General features: G+C 49.0%; 2 protein-coding genes across 3 annotated transcripts in view; one reads left to right on the plus strand and one right to left on the minus strand.

The window, feature by feature from the left end:
- The window catches only part of PSMG4 (proteasome assembly chaperone 4), a 41,692-nt gene extending 22,641 nt beyond the window's left edge, over nt 1-19,051 (minus strand). Inside the window, exon 1 of the mRNA XM_075314804.1 lies at nt 18,850-19,051. Within this exon, the coding sequence (XP_075170919.1) occupies nt 18,850-19,020 (171 nt within the window). The 5' untranslated portion in view covers nt 19,021-19,051. The remainder of the gene's footprint in view (nt 1-18,849) is intronic.
- Nucleotides 19,052-19,055: 4 nt separating this feature from the next.
- Nucleotides 19,056-20,287, plus strand: part of LOC142243167 (uncharacterized) — a 168,210-nt gene continuing 166,978 nt past the window's right edge. For both annotated transcript variants that reach the window (XM_075314800.1, XM_075314802.1), the window contains exon 1: nt 19,056-19,138. The gene's annotated coding sequence lies outside the window, so the exon portion shown is untranslated. The remainder of the gene's footprint in view (nt 19,139-20,287) is intronic.

Raw genomic sequence — 20,287 nt, forward strand, 5'->3', positions numbered from 1 at the left:
AGTGGCGAAGTCACCACCCCGTGGGAGGAGGGAGTTCGCTTGTACAGCGGAAAACATCCAGTCTCAGAGGACGCAGGAGAAACTGGGCAAGGAATCGCTTCCATTGATGCCACCGTCTGACCAGCACCTGTATATGGTGTCTGATAGAACGACGCCGACCGCCAGCTGATCGACTAAGAGCAGCTTCACAAGTGCCGATAGAGTCTCGAATTGCGTCCCTGAGAACCTCTGGTTCGAAGTCAGAGTGGACTTGGGCAGAAAGACAAGCCACCCGAATAGGTTAGAGTCGCGAGAGTGAGCGAAGCACTCTGCTAAGAGTCAGCACTGGATGAAGCCCCGACAAGAAGGCCGTCCAGGGCAAAAGATCACTGCCAATCCCTAGGGGTGCAGGACCCTAATCACAGCTGCCCCAATGAGAATACTCGAGGGGCCGTGGCTAACCCCAAGGGAAGAGCCACGAATTGGACCACTCCGATTGTCAAAACGTAGTCAACGCTGGTGTGAAACTGCGATTGACCCCTGCAGATAGGCATCTCTGATGCCGATGGCTGCTAGGGAATCTCCTTGGGTTCTTGATTGATCCGGTGAAAAACACACGGAACAAGACCGAGACTCCATGTGAAAACGCCACACCTGACTATGCTTGAAAAGCTAAAGATCCAGGTCGGAAGGCACCGCCCTCTTCGGGGACTAGGAATAGATTTAAGCAAAAATCTCAGAACCGTTCCCAGTCGGGAACCGGTACAATTACTCCATTGGTCTGCAAGAAATGCCACGGCCTGTGAGAAGGCGGCGGCCTTGGAGCCGGGAGGAGTTGACAGAAAAAATCTGTTTGGCGGGTGGACAGAATTCCATCCTGTAGCCATGGGAGATATAATCCCGCCCCCACTGAACGGAGACGTGTTAGAACCATACGTCGCCAAGTGGAGAGAGCCTGCCACCGACCAAGGAGGTTGTTGGCGTGGCTAGATAGCTCGGAGGAAGCTGGCTCAGTGGCAGCATCTCCTGCGGTCTTCTGAAGACGCAGCTTCGAGCCATTTGGTTCTATGAACCTAGGCCGAGCTAGAGGACGATCAGATGGAGGAACGGAAACCACCGAAACCTCAACTGATTCCTGCCCTGGACAGGTTCCCTGGTTTAGGATTGTGGCGAGGAAGCACACTCCCCGCCAAGAACTTCCTTAATTTCACCCAGCTTGGTTCCGGGGAAACTGGGCCCACCAAGGGGGAGCCCAGCCAGGAACCTCCATAGAGGCATCTGCCTTCCAATTTCGAAGCCACAGGAGCCTGCGGATAGCGAGGAAGGTAGCCCAGACCACCGCCGTGCGGCGTCTAGCATGGCAGACCTGGCAGAGGATGAAAAGACTGAAGTCTGGAGTTCAGGCAACCGTTTTGGGCATAGAGTCCCTGTGAGAGAATGCATCTCCTCCAGAGAAGCAGAGAAGTTACAAAAAACCGCACTGCTGTAAGCTGAGGAGAACAAGCTCCTGCCGTTCCCATACCGACTTGGCCCAAAGGACAACCGGGCGGACCGCAGAACCTTAAGTGAGGAGCCATCAGCCACTGACATAACTTTCCGGGCTGAGCCACCTGAAGTGAATGAGCCCACTTCTTGACTACCATGGGTGGACAGGGGAAACACAGTCCTCAGAAACACGCTTCATCTCAGAGCGGAGTGAGGTCCAGTACAAAATTAATGTACGGTAGAATCCTATAGAGGTGCCGTCAGCCACTGATACAACTAACCGGGCAGTCTAGACCGGAGTGGCTACCCTCTCTGAAGGGAGGGGGAGACAGGCAGCAGAACCCCGCTGTGGGGTCTGCAGGATAGGCTGTGGGCTTGGACGCAGCGGGCTGAAAACTGGAGTGGTTAAGTAACACACTCCTTGACCTGCTAAAGGTAAACTGTGCCTTTCTGCCAGCGGGGAATACTCCCCTGATCAGGCGGACACAAGAATAATGGACGCAAGCCAATCATTCGCATCTGCGTCACCTACGGACGGATCAATGTACATAAAGTAGCGTCCGTGTCCGCGGTAGAGACATCTTCCTCGTCCGGTGAATCAGCTCGTAATCGGAGCTGCGGGACGGGGAGGACAGGGGACCCTGCGTCTCCCTGTCAGGAGAACGGGGTCTGAGCCCAGAAGGAGAGTCCCTTGTGAGCTTGGCCGAGCGAGCAGAAAACGCCCTGAGAGGGGAACTGCATGCTCAGCAGATGCCGGGACAGCCGACCCCTGGAAATAGGAATCCTATGGGGGTCAGCCACCAAAACCGGAGCAGCTGGAGGGACCATTAATGAGCCCCCATGCTGAGGGGCCACAGTGGTTAGGAGCTCGGTATAGCCGTACGAGACTACCTGCAGTGGATAATAAAGAAACAGCCTGCAGCCTCGCTCTGTGAGACATGCTGCAGAGGTGGGGGCTCTGTCCAGCATGCGTAGAATACCCAAGACAGGGGTTCAGCCTGGGGGGACTCCCACCTAAGAACCATTACAGTGTGCCGGTTCAGGCAATATGAGGTTACATAACCAATAGGGAGCCCCTTTAAAATCTCAAAAATTGATTCCCATCCAAGACTAATACCTACAATTAAGACACAGGAATCTAGATTGCTTGCAAAAAGTGAAACAATTGTTTTTATTAATTAAGCAAAGTACATTTTCATTTTAAATGGTGACATTTCACAAAAGGACCATAGTTTAGTGACAAAATGGAGGGAAAATAGTATAGCCACACTAAATGTTTATGGTGATGCACCCCGAGTAGGCAGGAACCCTTATAAGTCCACCAATGTATTAATTGCCAGTTAAGACCACACGGCAGAATTGTCAGGGAAATAATATCTCAGACGCTGAACCTATGTGCCCAGATATCATTATACATGTGTGCCAACCGACCTATTATGGTCCAATGGTAACACTATCAATGTAGATGTAAACACCCTCAATCCTGACTTTAACTTAAAGGCTGTGCATGAATATTCAATAAAGTGTGTGCAAGATTTACGCTGGGAAAAAAATGGTATATCTACCCAGTGTTACACTAGATCCAGGACACACATGAATGTGTTATCAAGTACAAGTGATGTACTGAAGGACTAGTTAAACCAACAATACACCTGCAATACTGCTATGTTGGTCCATACCTGAAGTCATGTTTGGTAAGGGTTAGAGGGTTTCCACGTGGTCGGGGTCCGTCACCAGTAAACCTGCCTCAACGCGCGTTTCACCGCTTCGGTTTCGTCAGGAGGCTTATGTGTTGCAAAGTGATGTCCCCTTTTATAGATCCCTCGGTCAGGTGCAGGTGTGCGCGGACCGTCAGCTGTTGTGGACGCGCCCACCGACATGATGCAGATCCCGCGAGCCCGTCGCCTGTCGAGCGCGTCATACGCCGCGTGACCGCAAACATGCGGTCAGCGGTCATGTGACACGGAGCCAGCAAGGAAACCGGATGTATCATCCGGTTGCCCTGCCAACTCTCTCAGTCGGCTGGCTTGCCCGCGGTGATATGCAGCGCATGCCCGAGGCGCGTCAGAACCGTCTGCGCGCACACCATAAGCCCGATCATCATAGATCATAATAATACTATGACCACACCAATGGCAAGTAACCTAACACATTCCACAAATTAATGATCAACTGTTTAAATATGAACATTGCAGCTATAAAGCTAAGAGAGAAGGACAGAAGATAAAGGTAAAGATGAAGGGATCACAAAACACTATTTATGTTCATCAGATGACAAAACGTAATATACTAGTTCTTACTATAATCATTGTATGTAAACGTATCTGATGAACACTTATACATATATATAGAAAATACTGTAATCCCAGTTTTGTATATTTTTTTTTTCTCATTGTTTTTTCTTTTCCTTCTCTCCTTCCATAGGTTTGTAATGTAGGTTATTACACATCGTCCAATAGGGGTCATCATTCAAAGATGGTAAATATATAGTGGAACTATACCATATGGGGAGCTACAAAAAAAACCAAATAATTAGAATTAAAAACATGTGTAAGATGAGTAAAATAAATTAAAATTCGCGCTAATCTGATAAGTAGGACTTGAAGCTTAGGGACTCATTCAGTCCCTTAGGTGTCATTGTATCCAGGACTACTATCCACTTTGTTTCTTTTTTCAATAGTTCGTTCTTATAATCACCTCCCCTGGAACCCAGACTGACATGGTCAATGCCCTTTACCTTAAAACCTGTAGGGTTACTCTTATGTTGGAGAAAGAAGTGCCGTGGTATTGTTTTTAACCCTACTATGTCCTGGCAACCCTTGGCATTGACTATGTCCCTCACATGTTCCAGGGTTCGCACCCGTAATTGCCTTGTGGTCATGCCTATATATATTTTGTTACACGGACACCAGGCATAATATATGACCATGTCCGTCCTACATGTAATATTATGGGTGATAGAGTAGTTTTTGGAAGCAGCACTATCGTTAAACGTCATGCTCCTCTGAATATATTTGCACGCTGTGCAATTCCCACACTGAAAACATCCCCATCTAGGTCCTTTTTGACCCAGTATGTTATGTGGCGGAGGGACGTAATGACTACGCGTGAGCATGTCTCTCAAATTTTTAGACCTCCGCCAAGTCATTGCTGGGTATGTTGTCAAATGTTTGGCCAGATCTTTGTCTGCCAACAAAATCTGCCAATATTTTCTGAAAATAGTGGTCTCATGGCATCGTTACATTGATGATATCCTGTTTATATGGCAGGGCCCTGAGGCATCCCTGGTGAATTTTTTGCAAAGACTTAATGTGAACGAATTTAATATTCGGCTCACATCTAAATATGACTATTCAAGGGTGGAGTTTCTGGACATTCTAATCATTAGAGGGGAGGACGGTCAGATAGTTACGGATGTATTTAGGAAAAAAACGGCGACTAATACACTCTTGCACGCCTCGTCCTCACACCATCCTCAAACTATTAAGGCAGTACCCACAGGACAATTCTTACGTATGAGGAGAATATGTTCGAATGATAGAAATTTCGATATTCAAGCTCAACGACTACGGACTAATTTGGAAGAACGTGGCTACAAGCCCAAAAACATCAGGCAGGGCTTCATTAGGGCAGCAAAGAGTGAGCGAGAGCATCTATTGGTCACACATAAAAGAAAACAGAACCTCCAACCAGTTAGATTTGTCACCAATTTTAATGATAAATGGAACGAGATTGGAGGTATTTTCAGAAAATATTGGCAGATTTTGTTGGCAGACAAAGATCTGGCCAAACATTTCACAACATACCCAGCAATGACTTGGCGGAGGTCTAAAAATTTGAGAGACATGCTCACGCGTAGTCATTACGTCCCTCCGCCACATAACATACTGGGTCAAAAAGGACCTAGATGGGGATGTTTTCAGTGTGGGAATTGCACAGCGTGCAAATATATTCAGAGGAGCATGACGTTTAACGATAGTGCTGCTTCCAAAAACTACTCTATCACCCATAATATTACATGTAGGACGGACATGGTCATATATTATGCCTGGTGTCCGTGTAACAAAATATATATAGGCATGACCACAAGGCAATTACGGGTGCGAACCCTGGAACATGTGAGGGACATAGTCAATGCCAAGGGTTGCCAGGACATAGTAGGGTTAAAAACAATACCACGGCACTTCTTTCTCCAACATAAGAGTAACCCTACAGGTTTTAAGGTAAAGGGCATTGACCATGTCAGTCTGGGTTCCAGGGGAGGTGATTATAAGAACGAACTATTGAAAAAAGAAACAAAGTGGATAGTAGTCCTGGATACAATGACACCTAAGGGACTGAATGAGTCCCTAAGCTTCAAGTCCTACTTATCAGATTAGCGCGAATTTTAATTTATTTTACTCATCTTACACATGTTTTTAATTCTAATTATTTGGTTTTTTTTGTAGCTCCCCATATGGTATAGTTCCACTATATATTTACCATCTTTGAATGATGACCCCTATTGGACGATGTGTAATAACCTACATTACAAACCTATGGAAGGAGAGAAGGAAAAGAAAAAACAATGAGAAAAAAAAAATATACAAAACTGGGATTACAGTATTTTCTATATATATGTATAAGTGTTCATCAGATACGTTTACATACAATGATTATAGTAAGAACTAGTATATTACGTTTTGTCATCTGATGAACATAAATAGTGTTTTGTGATCCCTTCATCTTTACCTTTATCTTCTGTCCTTCTCTCTTAGCTTTATAGCTGCAATGTTCATATTTAAACAGTTGATCATTAATTTGTGGAATGTGTTAGGTTACTTGCCATTGGTGTGGTCATAGTATTATTATGATCTATGATGATCGGGCTTATGGTGTGCGCGCAGACGGTTCTGACGCGCCTCGGGCATGCGCTGCATATCACCGCGGGCAAGCCAGCCGACTGAGAGAGTTGGCAGGGCAACCGGATGATACATCCGGTTTCCTTGCTGGCTCCGTGTCACATGACCGCTGACCGCATGTTTGCGGTCACGCGGCGTATGACGCGCTCGACAGGCGACGGGCTCGCGGGATCTGCATCATGTCGGTGGGCGCGTCCACAACAGCTGACGGTCCGCGCACACCTGCACCTGACCGAGGGATCTATAAAAGGGGACATCACTTTGCAACACATAAGCCTCCTGACGAAACCGAAGCGGTGAAACGCGCGTTGAGGCAGGTTTACTGGTGACGGACCCCGACCACGTGGAAACCCTCTAACCCTTACCAAACATGACTTCAGGTATGGACCAACATAGCAGTATTGCAGGTGTATTGTTGGTTTAACTAGTCCTTCAGTACATCACTTGTACTTGATAACACATTCATGTGTGTCCTGGATCTAGTGTAACACTGGGTAGATATACCATTTTTTTCCCAGCGTAAATCTTGCACACACTTTATTGAATATTCATGCACAGCCTTTAAGTTAAAGTCAGGATTGAGGGTGTTTACATCTACATTGATAGTGTTACCATTGGACCATAATAGGTCGGTTGGCACACATGTATAATGATATCTGGGCACATAGGTTCAGCGTCTGAGATATTATTTCCCTGACAATTCTGCCGTGTGGTCTTAACTGGCAATTAATACATTGGTGGACTTATAAGGGTTCCTGCCTACTCGGGGTGCATCACCATAAACATTTAGTGTGGCTATACTATTTTCCCTCCATTTTGTCACTAAACTATGGTCCTTTTGTGAAATGTCACCATTTAAAATGAAAATGTACTTTGCTTAATTAATAAAAACAATTGTTTCACTTTTTGCAAGCAATCTAGATTCCTGTGTCTTAATTGTAGGTATTAATATGAGGTTACATGCAGCACATGTAGAGTACAGCCTTGTAGCTTTGCTGCTAGAGTGAGACATGCTGCTGAGGGGGAGATTCTATGATAAAGAATTAACTCCTTCAGCATGCCTGAGAGTGTCATGCTGCTGAGGAGGAGATTCTATGATAAAGAATTAACTCCTTCAGAATGCCTGAGAGTGTATAAAAGTGCACAACCAGGGGTTGTGACTTATCAGGCCATATTATGAGTGCCCTCCGGATTCCAAGCCTGGACCCTCAGCCAGTATTCCTTCCCTGTGCTGCAGGGCAGCCAGCGCCGACCAGTGTACTAAGACGCTGAGAAAATGGCGCCAGAGTGAGGGGGGGAGGCGGGGTTTAACCCAGGAGCGGGAATCGGAGGGCGAAGGAGATGTACAGGGGAGGGAATCATCACCTCAAAAAGGAGCGTCCTCCCCTGTGCAGAGCGGCCGGCGGGCGGCTCTGCAGCGTCCCCCTGCATGCCTGACATGCAGGGGAACGAAACGAAACTAGGCCGCGGCTGAAGCCGGGGCCTAAAGTTATGCATGCGGCCGAAAATCAGGCCTCATCGGCGCGGTTCTCAGTAAAAACTGTGGAACCGGCCGGAAACACAGTAAACAAAGCAGCATTATTCAGCAATCACTGTCCCCCCCAATAAAAGTGCCCCACATGCAGAAAGACCCTCTGAATAAACGTCTCTATACTTAGCTTTGAGACGCAGGGTCCAGTCCCTGTGGGGTGGGGGTCAGTGCTCCGTCCAGCAGGGTCCTGCACAAGGGCTGCGGATGGAGGCCGGTCTCCTGCAAGGCAGTGAGAACCGTGTTGGCTCCCACTTCAAATCAGAGCCCCTAAGGGATGTTGAAGGAGCGCGGCATGAAGGGCTCCTGCCCTGAAGTCAACCTTAACAGCACTGCCGCCAGGGGAGTGTGAAGGGACATGCCGGGGGTCCAGTGGACCCGCTTTTCTTCCAAATCTTTGTAAAAAATGAAAAATCAAAAAGGGATGCATGTGTGTGTGTGGATCCTCCTGACACAAAGCAAGAAACTGTCTAGGACTGGCTAGCAGGGGGTGTATATGCTAGGAGGGAGGAGCTACACGTTTTGAGTGTAGTAACTTTGTGTGTCCTCCGGGGGCAGTAGCTATACACCCATGGTCTGGGTCTCCCATAGGAACGATAAAGAAAAAAACAAGCAGCATAACCTTCTTTATTGAAAGCGGCTTTTTTTTTTTTTTTTACTGGCAAGAGCAGGTTTTGCTGCAGAAAAAAATGCAATGTGTGAACAAAGACCAAAGATCCCAGATGGCCAACAATTTTACTAACATATTGAAAAACCATAAAAAAAAAATCATTAATATTGCAGCCCATCATTCACACAGGGCATCTTTTGCTGCGTTTTTGAGGTCACAAAGGTGCACCTATATGCATGCATTTCCTTCCCCCAGCAAAGTCTATGAGATTTCTATTTTGCTGCCCACACTGGGCATCTTTTGTTGGCTGCGTTTTTCAAGATGCAGCGTGTCAATTCTTTTTGCGTTTTCACTGCGTTTTTGACTCCTAGTCAATAGATTTGACTTAAACACATTGAGAAAAACGCCGTAAAAACGTGGTAAAAACACATTGCGTTTCTGGTGCATTTTAGATGCACTGACAAAAAAAGATGCCGCGTGTGAACATATGAACACATTGGCAGAATTTACTATGAACTGTAAAATGATGAAAACTGCAGTAAGAATCATCTGCCCCAGCTGGAAAAAAACCCAAGAGATTTCTTTTAGGCCTCTTTCACACGTCCGTGAAAAACGACGCAGGTTTTTCACGGACGTGTCAGAGGTGCGTTTTGCTCTCCGCGAGTCGTGTTTATGGCACACGTGTGTTATCCGTGATAACACATGGAGAACGGGAACTTTCTGCTCACCTGTCCCTGGCGTTGCTCTCCGTGGTGCTGATCTTCGGTCTCCAGCCCTGCCGACTCCCCGCTGCTGCAGCTTCCGGCCGCAGTGAAGTGAATATTCAATGAGCATAATGAGCGGCGGTCGGAAGCAAGTGACCGCAGCGGCAGAGACAGGAGGGCTGGAGAAGGTAAAGTTTTATTATTTTCTCAGACACGTGTGTTTTCTCCGGCGCGTGTCACACGGAACACCTCCGTGTGGTCCATTTGCGCTCTGTGTGACACCCGTGATGCCAGAGAAAAACGGACATGTCCACGTGTGGAGTACACGGACACACGGTCCATGGCAGAACACGCACATGAGCGCAGACCCATTGATTTAAATGGGTCTACGTGTGCCCGTGTCTCCGGTACGTGAGGAAACGGACCAAACACGTAACAGAAACACGGGCGTGTGAAAGAGGCCTTATGGACAGGGAAAAAAGGGCCTTATTTTCATGAATTGTCCAGGAATTTTTAAACAGGTGGTGAACCTGGCTCAATTCCACCACATAATGATTCCCTTGTGTAAGTGCACCCATACTACTAGAGTGCAGGGTGGAAAAGCGCTTGGCTCTGACATATTGGGCAACATGTATGAACTAAGTGGTCATGTACTCCACATTCATTGCCAACTGTACCGAATTTCACAGACCTCTTGGGCCGACAAAGGGAGATGTTTCTGGTTCACGATGGGCCGGGCTTACACATCCCCAGAAATGTAATCCCAGCAATACACCAAAGTGACTGCAGCCCTTTACTCTGTCCCTGCGATAAAAATGCTCATTGTGTGTGTTATTGGTCACCTTTGGGGACAGTTTTGTTTTTTGACTTCTAAGCTTGTATTTAACTCATTTTTGTAATGAGGTTGCACTAAGAATTTTGCACAATTTCCTCACCACTCAACCATAACCAATTAACTCAGCCTTTCCTTAACCAAGAATCAGCAAAAACATTAGTGTATGCCCTCATCTCCCGCCTGGACTACTGCAACCTCCTGCTCTGTGGCCTCCCTTCCAACACTCTTGCACCCCTCCAATCTATCTTAAACTCTGCGGCCCGCTTAATCCACCTCTCCCCTCGCTCTTCCCCAGCCTCGCCACTCTTCCAATCCCTTCACTGGCTTCCCATTGCCCAAAGACTCCAGTTCAAAACACTAAGCATGACATACAAAGCCAAGCACAACCTGTCTCCTCCCTACATCTGTGACCTAGTCTCCCGGTACCTACCTGTACGCAACCTCAGATCCTCACAAGATCTCCTTCTCTACTCCTCTCTCATCTCCTCTTCCCACAATTGCATACAAGATCTCTTCTGTACCTCCCCAATACTCTGGAATGCTCTACCTCAGCATATCAGACTCGCCCCTACCGTGGAAAGCTTCAAGAGGAACCTCAAGACCCATCTCTTCCAACAAGCCTACAACCTACAATAACCCTCAGTCCAGAACACCACTGCGCAACCAGCTCTGTCCTCACCTATTGTACCATCACCCATTCCCTATAGACTGTGAGCCCTCGCGGGCAGGGTCCTCTCTCCTCTGTGAGACTGTGACCGGGGTTATCTATGACGGCCGGTATGTCTCGCCCCGGTTGTGCTCACTCCATGATAGAAAGCAACTCCACTCCGGGGTTAATGCTGTTTCCCTACAGGCTTCAGGAAGGGTTAAAAGGAAACAGGAACGAGGGCAGGTGTGCCGGGTGTGAGGGAGTGATCACATCTCCCTGAGTTCTCTGCCGGAAAGGCACATATGTACTATTGTGGACTTGTTCTTTGGATAATAAACCGTGTGCTGTGAACCTTGGTGCCTGGATCCCGTGTCTTCTGCAGCGCAGCCGACGACGCTACCTCACATATGGTGGAGAATCGGCGGGCATGACAGCCGGTGAGGTGTAGCATCCATCCCTGGTGACCCAGCTGCGCATGTCCTGGATTCGAGCGGCTATACTACAGCCCAAACCCGGCGACGCCATGGAGGACATACTAAAGCATTTGGCTCAGGCTAATGCACAGCAGCAACAGGCTAATGCACAGCAGCAACAGGCTAATGCACAGCAGCAACAGACCAATGCACACCTGCTCCAATCCTTGCAAGTGCAGGAAAAAAAATTCCAAGAACAGATGGATCAGGCCAATGCACGTCAGCAGCAAGCCTTGCAATTGCAGGAAAAAAGGCACCAAGAACAGATGGTTCTCCTGGCCAAGTCGATCCGTGCCGGACCGACAGCAACAACCCCGGGACCGGGTGACGACGGCAGCGTCCGGAAAGCGGTGAGACAAGCGTTGCTAAAGATGACCCCGGGTGATGATGTGGAAGCGTTCCTGGCGGTGTTTGAGCGGGTGGCCGAGCGGAAAAAGCTGCCGACCCCGCAGTGGGCTGAGGTATTGTCACCCTATCTGACGGGGGAACCCCAAAAAGCGTACCTGGACCTCTGTACCGAGGACGCCATTGACTATGTGACCCTGAAAGCCGAAATACTGGCTCGGTTGGGGGTGAATACCTATGTACGGGCTCAGCGGGTAAATCAGTGGTTCTTTGAGGAAGCCAAACCTGTACGCTCCCAGGCCTATGACTTGTTGCATCTCGTAAAAAAGTGGTTGCAGCCTGACACTCTGAGCCCGGCGCAAATGGTAGAAAGGGTAGTTGTTGACCGTTTTGTACGCACTTTACCCGTCACCATTCAACGGTGGGTTGGACAGGGCGACCCAAGTACCCTGGACCAATTAGTATGCCTGGTAGAGCGGCATGTGGCTACGCAGGACTTGATACGGGACACTGAGACTATGCGTACCGCCCGTCGGTCCGGCCCCTCCAAGCCTAGGGCCAAGGACCCACCGCTGACACCGGTGCGGGAGTCCGCTACCGTCCCGTCTGAGGCCGCACCCTCCGTCCCTGAGGTCCGGAAAACTATGTACCCTAAACGACAACTCGTCAAGGGGGTGTCCTTCCCTATTAGATGTTGGCAGTGCCAGCGGGTGGGACATATGGAAGCCCAGTGTCCCCTCACCACGGAGCCCATGGATTGTGGGGTTACCCGCCGGGGTTCAATGTATGCTCAGGTGGTGTGTACCGCTGACCTGGTCTACCCAGAGACTGAGCCCCACTTGTGCCACATACAGGTGAATGGATGTCCGGTTACAGGCTTGTTGGATTCCGGAAGCTTAGTGACCCTTGTGCGATCAACCCTAAGGGCTAAAGTAAAGGCCACAGGACGTACCGTGGGGGTGGTTTGCATACATGGGGACCGCCGAGACTATCCCACGGGGATAGTCACCATCACAGCACCTTGCGGTCAGGTGCAACATGAGGTGGGACTTATTAATACTCTTCCCTATGATGTGATCCTAGGAAGGGATCTGCCCTATTTTTGGACTTTATGGAAGGGACCTCCTAAGTCCCCTCAGATATTGGTCAGTCCGGGACCTGAGCCCTACAATCCTGAATCCGGGACGCCTGCCGTAGGGGTCCCCATGATAGGGACAGGATGTGAACCTGATAGGTCGCCCCTAGAGGTATTGGCAGGAGAGGCTGAGACGGTCGAGCCCATCCCGGAGTTGGAGGCGTCCCCGGATACGTTTGGGACAGCCCAACTCCAGGACCCTACATTAATACATGCCCAGAGTCGGGTGACAGTAGTTGACGGGGTGGCACAGCTGCCTGGTGCCCAGGTAAGATACCCCCATTTCGCTCTTAAGCAGGATTTACTCTACCGGGTAGATGAAATACGGGGCGTAGGGGTAGAGCAGTTGGTGGTGCCCCAGCCGTATCGCCGGCGGGTCCTCGACTTGGCTCATAAACACCTGATGAGTGGTCACCTAGGGGTCAAGAAAACGCAGGAGCGAATATTGCAAAGGTTCTATTGGCCCGGGGTCTTTGGGGAGGTAAAACGGTTCTGCGAAACCTGCCCGGAGTGTCAGCTTACCGCACCCCTGACCCACTTTCGCAGTCCGTTGGTACCGTTACCCATTATAGAAGTCCCTTTTGAACGGATAGGGATGGATCTGGTGGGGCCCCTCGTAAATTCTGCTCGAGGGCACCAGCATATCCTAGTGATCGTTGACTATGCCACCCGGTATCCAGAGGCGATACCTCTCAGACATACTGCAGCAAAGCTTATAGCTCGGGAGTTGTTTGCTGTGTTCTGCCGGGTGGGGTTGCCCAAGGAGATCCTTACGGATCAGGGGACCCCATTCATGTCTAAAGTGACCAAAGAACTATGCCGGCTACTCCAGATCAAGCAGTTGCGTACGTCTGTGTATCATCCTCAGACGGATGGTTTAGTGGAACGATTCAATAAAACCCTGAAAACCATGCTCAAAAGGGTGATTTCCAAAGACGGGAAAGACTGGGATATGATGCTAACCTATTTGATGTTTGCCATACGAGAGGTGCCACAGGCATCCACGGGGTTTTCGCCTTTTGAATTGTTATACGGGCGACATCCCCGGGGATTGTTGGACCTGGCAAAAGAAACCTGGGAACAGGAGCCCACCCCCCATAAAAGTGTGATTGAACACATTTTGGGTATGCAGAACCGCATAAGCGCGGTCATGCCAATTGTGAAGGAGCATTTACAGGAGGCTCAGGCCGCGCAAAGCGGCCGCTACAATAGACAAGCCACCGTGCGGACCTTTAATCCCGGGGATCGGGTGTTGGTATTGATCCCCACGGCGGAGAGTAAATTCCTGGCTCAGTGGCACGGCCCCTACGAGATAAAGGAAAGAGTCGGGGTGGTTAACTATAAAGTATTGCAGCCCCGTAGGCGGAAACCTGAACAAATATACCATGTCAACTTATTAAAACCTTGGCAGGAACGGGAAAGCCTGATGGCTGTTTTCTCCCCATCTCCCTCCTCTTCGGGTCGTTCACATCCGGCTCCAGCGACCTCCGGAGAGGACGAACTGGAAGTAAGGATTGGAGAAGCCCTCACCAAGCAACAGAGGCGAGAGGCCAGACGGTTGGTTCAGCAGAACCCCGATGTCTTCTCTGAGCTGCCCGGTAGGACCAGTCTGATACGACATGATATTGTCACCGAGCCTCACCTGAAGGTACGCCTGAAGTCATACCGAGTACCGGAGGCTCGACGACAAGCCATATCGGAGGAAGTAAAGACAATGTTACGCCTGGGGGTCATTGAAAAATCCCGGAGTGAATGGGCTTGTCCGATTGTCCTAATACCAAAACCCGATGGCTCCTTAAGGTTCTGCAATGACTTTAGGAGATTGAACGAAATATCCAAGTTCGATCTCTACCCCATGCCCCGGGTGGATGAGCTGATTGATAGGCTGGGACAGGCGCGATATTTTACCACGCTCGACCTGACCAAGGGGTACTGGCAGGTGCCACTGACGGAGTCCGCCAAGGAGAAAACCGCTTTTGTTACGCCGGAGGGTCTCTTCCACTATGTTGTCTTGCCTTTTGGGTTACATGGCGCTCCGGCCACGTTCCAGAGGTTGATGGACTTAGTGCTGGAACCCCACCAGGTGTATGCATCAGCGTACCTGGATGACATCATTATTTACAGCTCCGATTGGCAGACCCACTTGGAACAGGTACAAGTGGTGGTGGACGCGCTTCGAACAGCCGGATTGACAGCCAATCCCAAGAAATGTGCATTGGGACTCACGGAAGCCCGCTACTTGGGCTACGTGATAGGCCAAGGAGTGATTAAGCCCCAAATTAACAAGGTTGAGGCGATCCAGAAGTGGCCTAGACCCCTGACCACGAAGCAGGTTAGGGCCTTCCTGGGTATCGTGGGGTACTACAGGAGGTTTGTAAAAGATTTTGCGGGACTATCAGCCCCCTTGACGGACCTTCTCAAAGGCAAGAAGTCCGTCATGGTGCGCTGGACTCCGCAGGCCGAGGACTCCTTCCGGGCCCTGAAGGAGGTCCTGTGCGGACAGCCCGTTCTGGTCAACCCTGATTTCCGGAAGGAGTTCATAGTACAGACTGACGCCTCTGAGGTCGGCCTGGGGGCAGTGCTGTCTCAGGTGGTTCAGGGGGAGGAACACCCCGTCACCTTCTTAAGTAGGAAGCTCACCCCTCCCGAGCGGAATTATAGCGTAGTGGAGAAGGAGTGCCTGGCGATCAAGTGGGCCTTGGAGTCCCTACGCTATTACCTGCTGGGACGGCAGTTTCGCTTGGTGACGGATCACTCTCCACTGGTCTGGATGAGGTCCGCCAAGGAACGGAATGCCCGGGTTACCCGGTGGTTCCTTTCTCTGCAGAACTTCCGGTTTACGGTTGAACACCGGGCCGGTAGGTTGCAGGGCAACGCCGATGCCTTGTCCCGCGGCCCGTGTTTGATGGCAGGAGTTCAACCCCGCACGCTTGAACTGAGGGGGGGGGTATGTGAGACTGTGACCGGGGTTATCTATGACGGCCGGTATGTCTCGCCCCGGTTGTGCTCACTCCATGATAGAAAGCAACTCCACTCCGGGGTTAATGCTGTTTCCCTACAGGCTTCAGGAAGGGTTAAAAGGAAACAGGAACGAGGGCAGGTGTGCCGGGTGTGAGGGAGTGATCACATCTCCCTGAGTTCTCTGCCGGAAAGGCACATATGTACTATTGTGGACTTGTTCTTTGGATAATAAACAGTGTGCTGTGAACCTTGGTGCCTGGATCCCGTGTCTTCTGCAGCGCAGAAGACGACGCTACCTCACACCTCCTATACCAGTCTGTTATGTACTGTTAATGATTGTTGCACTTGGGTTTTTTTTTTGTATACCCTTTTCACTTGTAAAGCGCCATGGAATAAATGGCGCAATAATAGTAATAATAATAATAATTATTATTATTATTATTAATTAAAAAATGAATTAGTCGCAGTTTCTGAACCAAAAAAAAATGCTGGAAAACTCAAAAACACATCTGGGCATCTTATAAGGCCACATTCACAAGTTGAGTATTTGGTGAGTTTTTCAGTATTTGTAAGCCAAAACCAGGAGTGGGAGATAAATACAGCAGTGGTGCCCTTCTTTCTATTATACTTTTCCTCTGATTATTCCACTCCTGGTTATGACTTACAACAAACACTGAAAAACTCACCAAATACTCAACATGTGCACATTGCCGGCATCTTCAGAGCAGACAACTACTGAAGAATGACCAAGTCCGATCTTTTAACCACTTGAAACCTGAAGTGTTTAAAAGATGGACATATGGACAGAGTCGTTTTAACATAAAAAAAATATAGGTTTTATTATAGATAGTGCCTGAAAAAAACATTGGGCCCAATTCATCAACAATGGGGTTGTTCACGCCGGTCTTGAGGAGGTGGCCATGCTGGAGTCAGATGCTCAAGATTCAAGAGGAGGTGCATGGCATCTGACGAGTGGCTTCGTCTGCTACTCCAGAAATCTCACTTCAGTCAGGTACTGGAGTATGGACCAACACAGCTCGTCATAAATTAGACAAGACGTGGCGTCCTGCCTCAGCTCTGACAATTTATCTGACCTGGTTCCTACTGTAGAAACTAGTGTGAAAACACCATAAGTCGCACAATTTGGCGACGCTTCAAAGCTTTTACTCCATAATTCCGGCATGAAAGCTTTGATGAATGAGGCCCATTAGGAGCATAAACTCTTAAAGGGACTCTGTTAGGTCCCCTTTGCCCTCCAACCCAGCAGCACTCATACCTGTATGCCAAATCCCCTCCCTAACCAGCCCTGTATAACTCTGATCACAAATATGAATGTTTTAAAAAAGCATTTATAAAGTGTGTGTTCCTATGCTAATTAGGCTGTGACTAGTGGAAGGGGTGTTGTTTCCCCAGACTAGGTGGCCGCCTTTCCATGTTATTACGCCCCTGTGAGTGTGAAAATATGACTTCCATGAGTCGGCATCACAGCCAGCTCCTGGAAATGTCATTTTGGCAGCATCAGTGCACCCCAGATGCCGGGTGTACGCGCCCCAGTTTCAGAGAGGACAACTGAGAAGGATCTGAGGTGCAAAAACTGTGCTTATCATGGACATTGCCCCTCTCTGAAGCCGGGGTGCATACACCCAGCTTCTGGGGCGCACTGAAGTTGCCAAAATGCGCCACGTGCATGCGCAAGATTTCAGAGAGCTGTGATGATGTCCACAGGAGAGTAATAACATGAAAAGAGACCCGAGTAGTCTGAGGAAACTGGTTTGCAGAGTAGGAAGAAAAACGGGTTTGAATACCACGCCAAAACCACAGATCCACCGAGAGTTTGGAAGAATCCCTTTATTTACATAGGTCTATGCGTTTCAGGGACATTTCCATCCCCTTCATCAGGACAAATATTATTTATTTATCCCCTATATTTGTCCTGATGAAGGGGACTAAAATGTCCCTGAAACGCATAGATCTATGTAAATAAAGGGATTCTTCCAAACTCTCGGTGGATCTGTGGTTTTGGTGCGGTATTCAAACCCGTTTTTCTTCCTACTCTGCAAGCCAGCTCAACACTACGGGACTGCTGCCGACCACATTACTATCATACTAGTTAGGCTGCTTTCACACCTCCGGTTTTAGCAGAGCCGGCCAATCCGGCTCTAAAACCGATGCAACAGATGCGGAGACAAAACCGCATCCTTTGCATAAGTTTTTTACATGCGGCCCGTCCGGTTTTTGCCGCTTGCGGCAGGCTACTGAGCATGCGCAGTGGAAAAAAAAAATGCATGCGACGGCCGGATGCGGTGTTTGCTGCAGAAAGCCGTATGCGGCGTCCATAGGCATGCATTACAAATTGCGCCGCATCTGCCGGATGCGTCGCGATGTTTTTTTTTGCCGGACAAAAAAAAACATGCCAGGCAAAGTTCCATCCGGCCGCTGCATCAGCTAAATCTGCCACATGCGGCAAAAAACGGACGGAACGCAAGCCCATGCGGCACTAATGTAAGTCTATACAAAAAAATTGCAACCGGTGGCAAATAAAAACGGCTGCGGTTTTTCTGCAAAGCGCCGGATTGTGCCGCACAGGAAAAACCGGATGTGTGAAAGCAGCTTTAAGGGGTTGTGACTTGCACAACCTGATAAGGTGAGTGTTTCTCCCGTGCCTACACCACTCTTTTATACCTGGTAAGACTCTATTTGCGCCTGTTTCCACAGTTCTGCCTAGTCTGAGGAAACGACACTCCAGCGTCTAGTCAAGGTCCTAATTAGCATAGGAACAGCGCACTTTATAAATGCTTTTTTAAAACCTTGATTTTAGTAAATAGCAGTGTACAGGGCTGGTGGGAGGGAGGTTTGGTATACACATGTGAATGCTGCTGGGATGGAGGACAGAGGACCGGACAGGTTCCCTTTATCAGGGGACACATCATTGCTTGTCCTGCAGATCTGACAGGAAGGTTTGTACTTATTTTATCTGAGCTCTCAGCTGATTTATGACCACATCAAAGGTGAATGTGCAGAGGACGCAGCCTGCAAGGGCAAAATGCTACACAATTCCTAATCAAAGACAACAACAAATTACTTTTAGCCCAAAATTCATTCATTTAAGTTAAAACAACAACGATGGGCAACCCCTTTAAGTGCCCTTTCATGCTGTCTCTATCTATTCCAGAGGGGCGGAGCATGACACGCCGGCCTGTATACATTACAACCAAGAGAAACTGAAAGTGCAGGCGGCACTCACAAATCTGCTGCACATGGCCACCGCCAGATTACACAGCGTGGCCGAGGTCCCGACCCACAGGAAGAAGCAGTCCTGCAGGCTCATGACGTGGAAGTGGACGCGCTTGTCACAGAGCTTCTCGCTGAAGTTGTGGATAGTGACGGGCCGGTGTGACAGCTCCATGGTTTCCATGCTTCCCCCTGGCCGGTACCTGACTTCCGGTGACGTCACATTTCCCCTCTATGCGCCAGACTGCCGCCCAAAACAAACATGGCCGCTGAGGAAGTTCCCGGTTTCTTAGATTATGCAGGTACGAAGCGTCCTCTTGTAAGCCAAGATGTTCTATGGAGTCTTGTCAGGAATATTTTGTTACTACTGCCTCCCCGTACACAGGAGCCATTATTATGAGGTTTCTAAGGAGACGTAGCAACCAATCAATAGCCGCCTTTTTTGTTTATTAAACTGCGCTGAGAGATAAGACGCGTGCGCTGATTCGTTAGATAAGGCTACTTTCACACTTGCGTTCAGCGCATTCCGTCACTATGGAGAATAGCACAGGAACGCTGCATGTAACTTTTTTTGAGCAGCGCAATCCGTAGCATTTCACTGCGCATGCTCTTCTTTTTTTTTTTTTAATCACAAACTTTATTTTTGTCTCTCGGTGGCGGAAGCTGAACGCCCGCCGGCATGCCCGGCCACCGGCAAGTGACAGCGCTCAGCTGAACGCCCGCCGGCATGCCCGGCCACCGGCAAGTGACAGCGCTCAGCTGAGCGCCCAAGTGAGAGCGCCCAGCGACCGGCCGCCGGCAAGTGACAGCGCTTAGCTGAGGAACCACTCACCGGCATGCCCGGCCGCCGACAAGTGACAGCGCTCAGCTGAGCACTCGGCCGCCGGCTATTGAGAGCGATCGGCTGATCGTTCACAATAGTCTGCTGCCGGTAAACTGTAAAGAAGAAGAAAAAAAAAAATAAAGCTTTCTGTTATTTTGTACGATCCGTAGCATTGCGTTGTGCCACTATATGCAACGCATCTGTTGCATCCGTCACACAACGCAATGCTACGGAAGCCGTCCAACGCAAGTGTGAAAGTAGCCCAAGTGTTCCCCACACACAGGACCCTGCAGCCGCACACCCGCCATTACCACCCAGGGTCATGCATTTCCAGAAGTGATTCTTTTGCATTTTCCAAAAAGGCATTTAGTGCATATTTAGGATACATTGTGGTTCAAAAAAAATAAGCCTTGTATTAAAATGGTAGAATAAAGAATGACACCTAGAGCATTGTGTGCTGTGAAGAAAGCCGACATAGACATACTCACCAAAGTGTGGGAAAACAGCAACAAAAAACTAAAAACCACAGGAAAAACACCATCATTTACCATGAGGGTTCTTTGGTGTTTAATGTGTGCAGTGTATTTTTTCTCTATTTTTGCCTTAGGTGCATTGTATACAGAAAATT

This window comes from Anomaloglossus baeobatrachus, chromosome 6, assembly GCF_048569485.1.
Source record: "Anomaloglossus baeobatrachus isolate aAnoBae1 chromosome 6, aAnoBae1.hap1, whole genome shotgun sequence".
NCBI classification, from domain to species: domain Eukaryota; kingdom Metazoa; phylum Chordata; class Amphibia; order Anura; family Aromobatidae; genus Anomaloglossus; species Anomaloglossus baeobatrachus.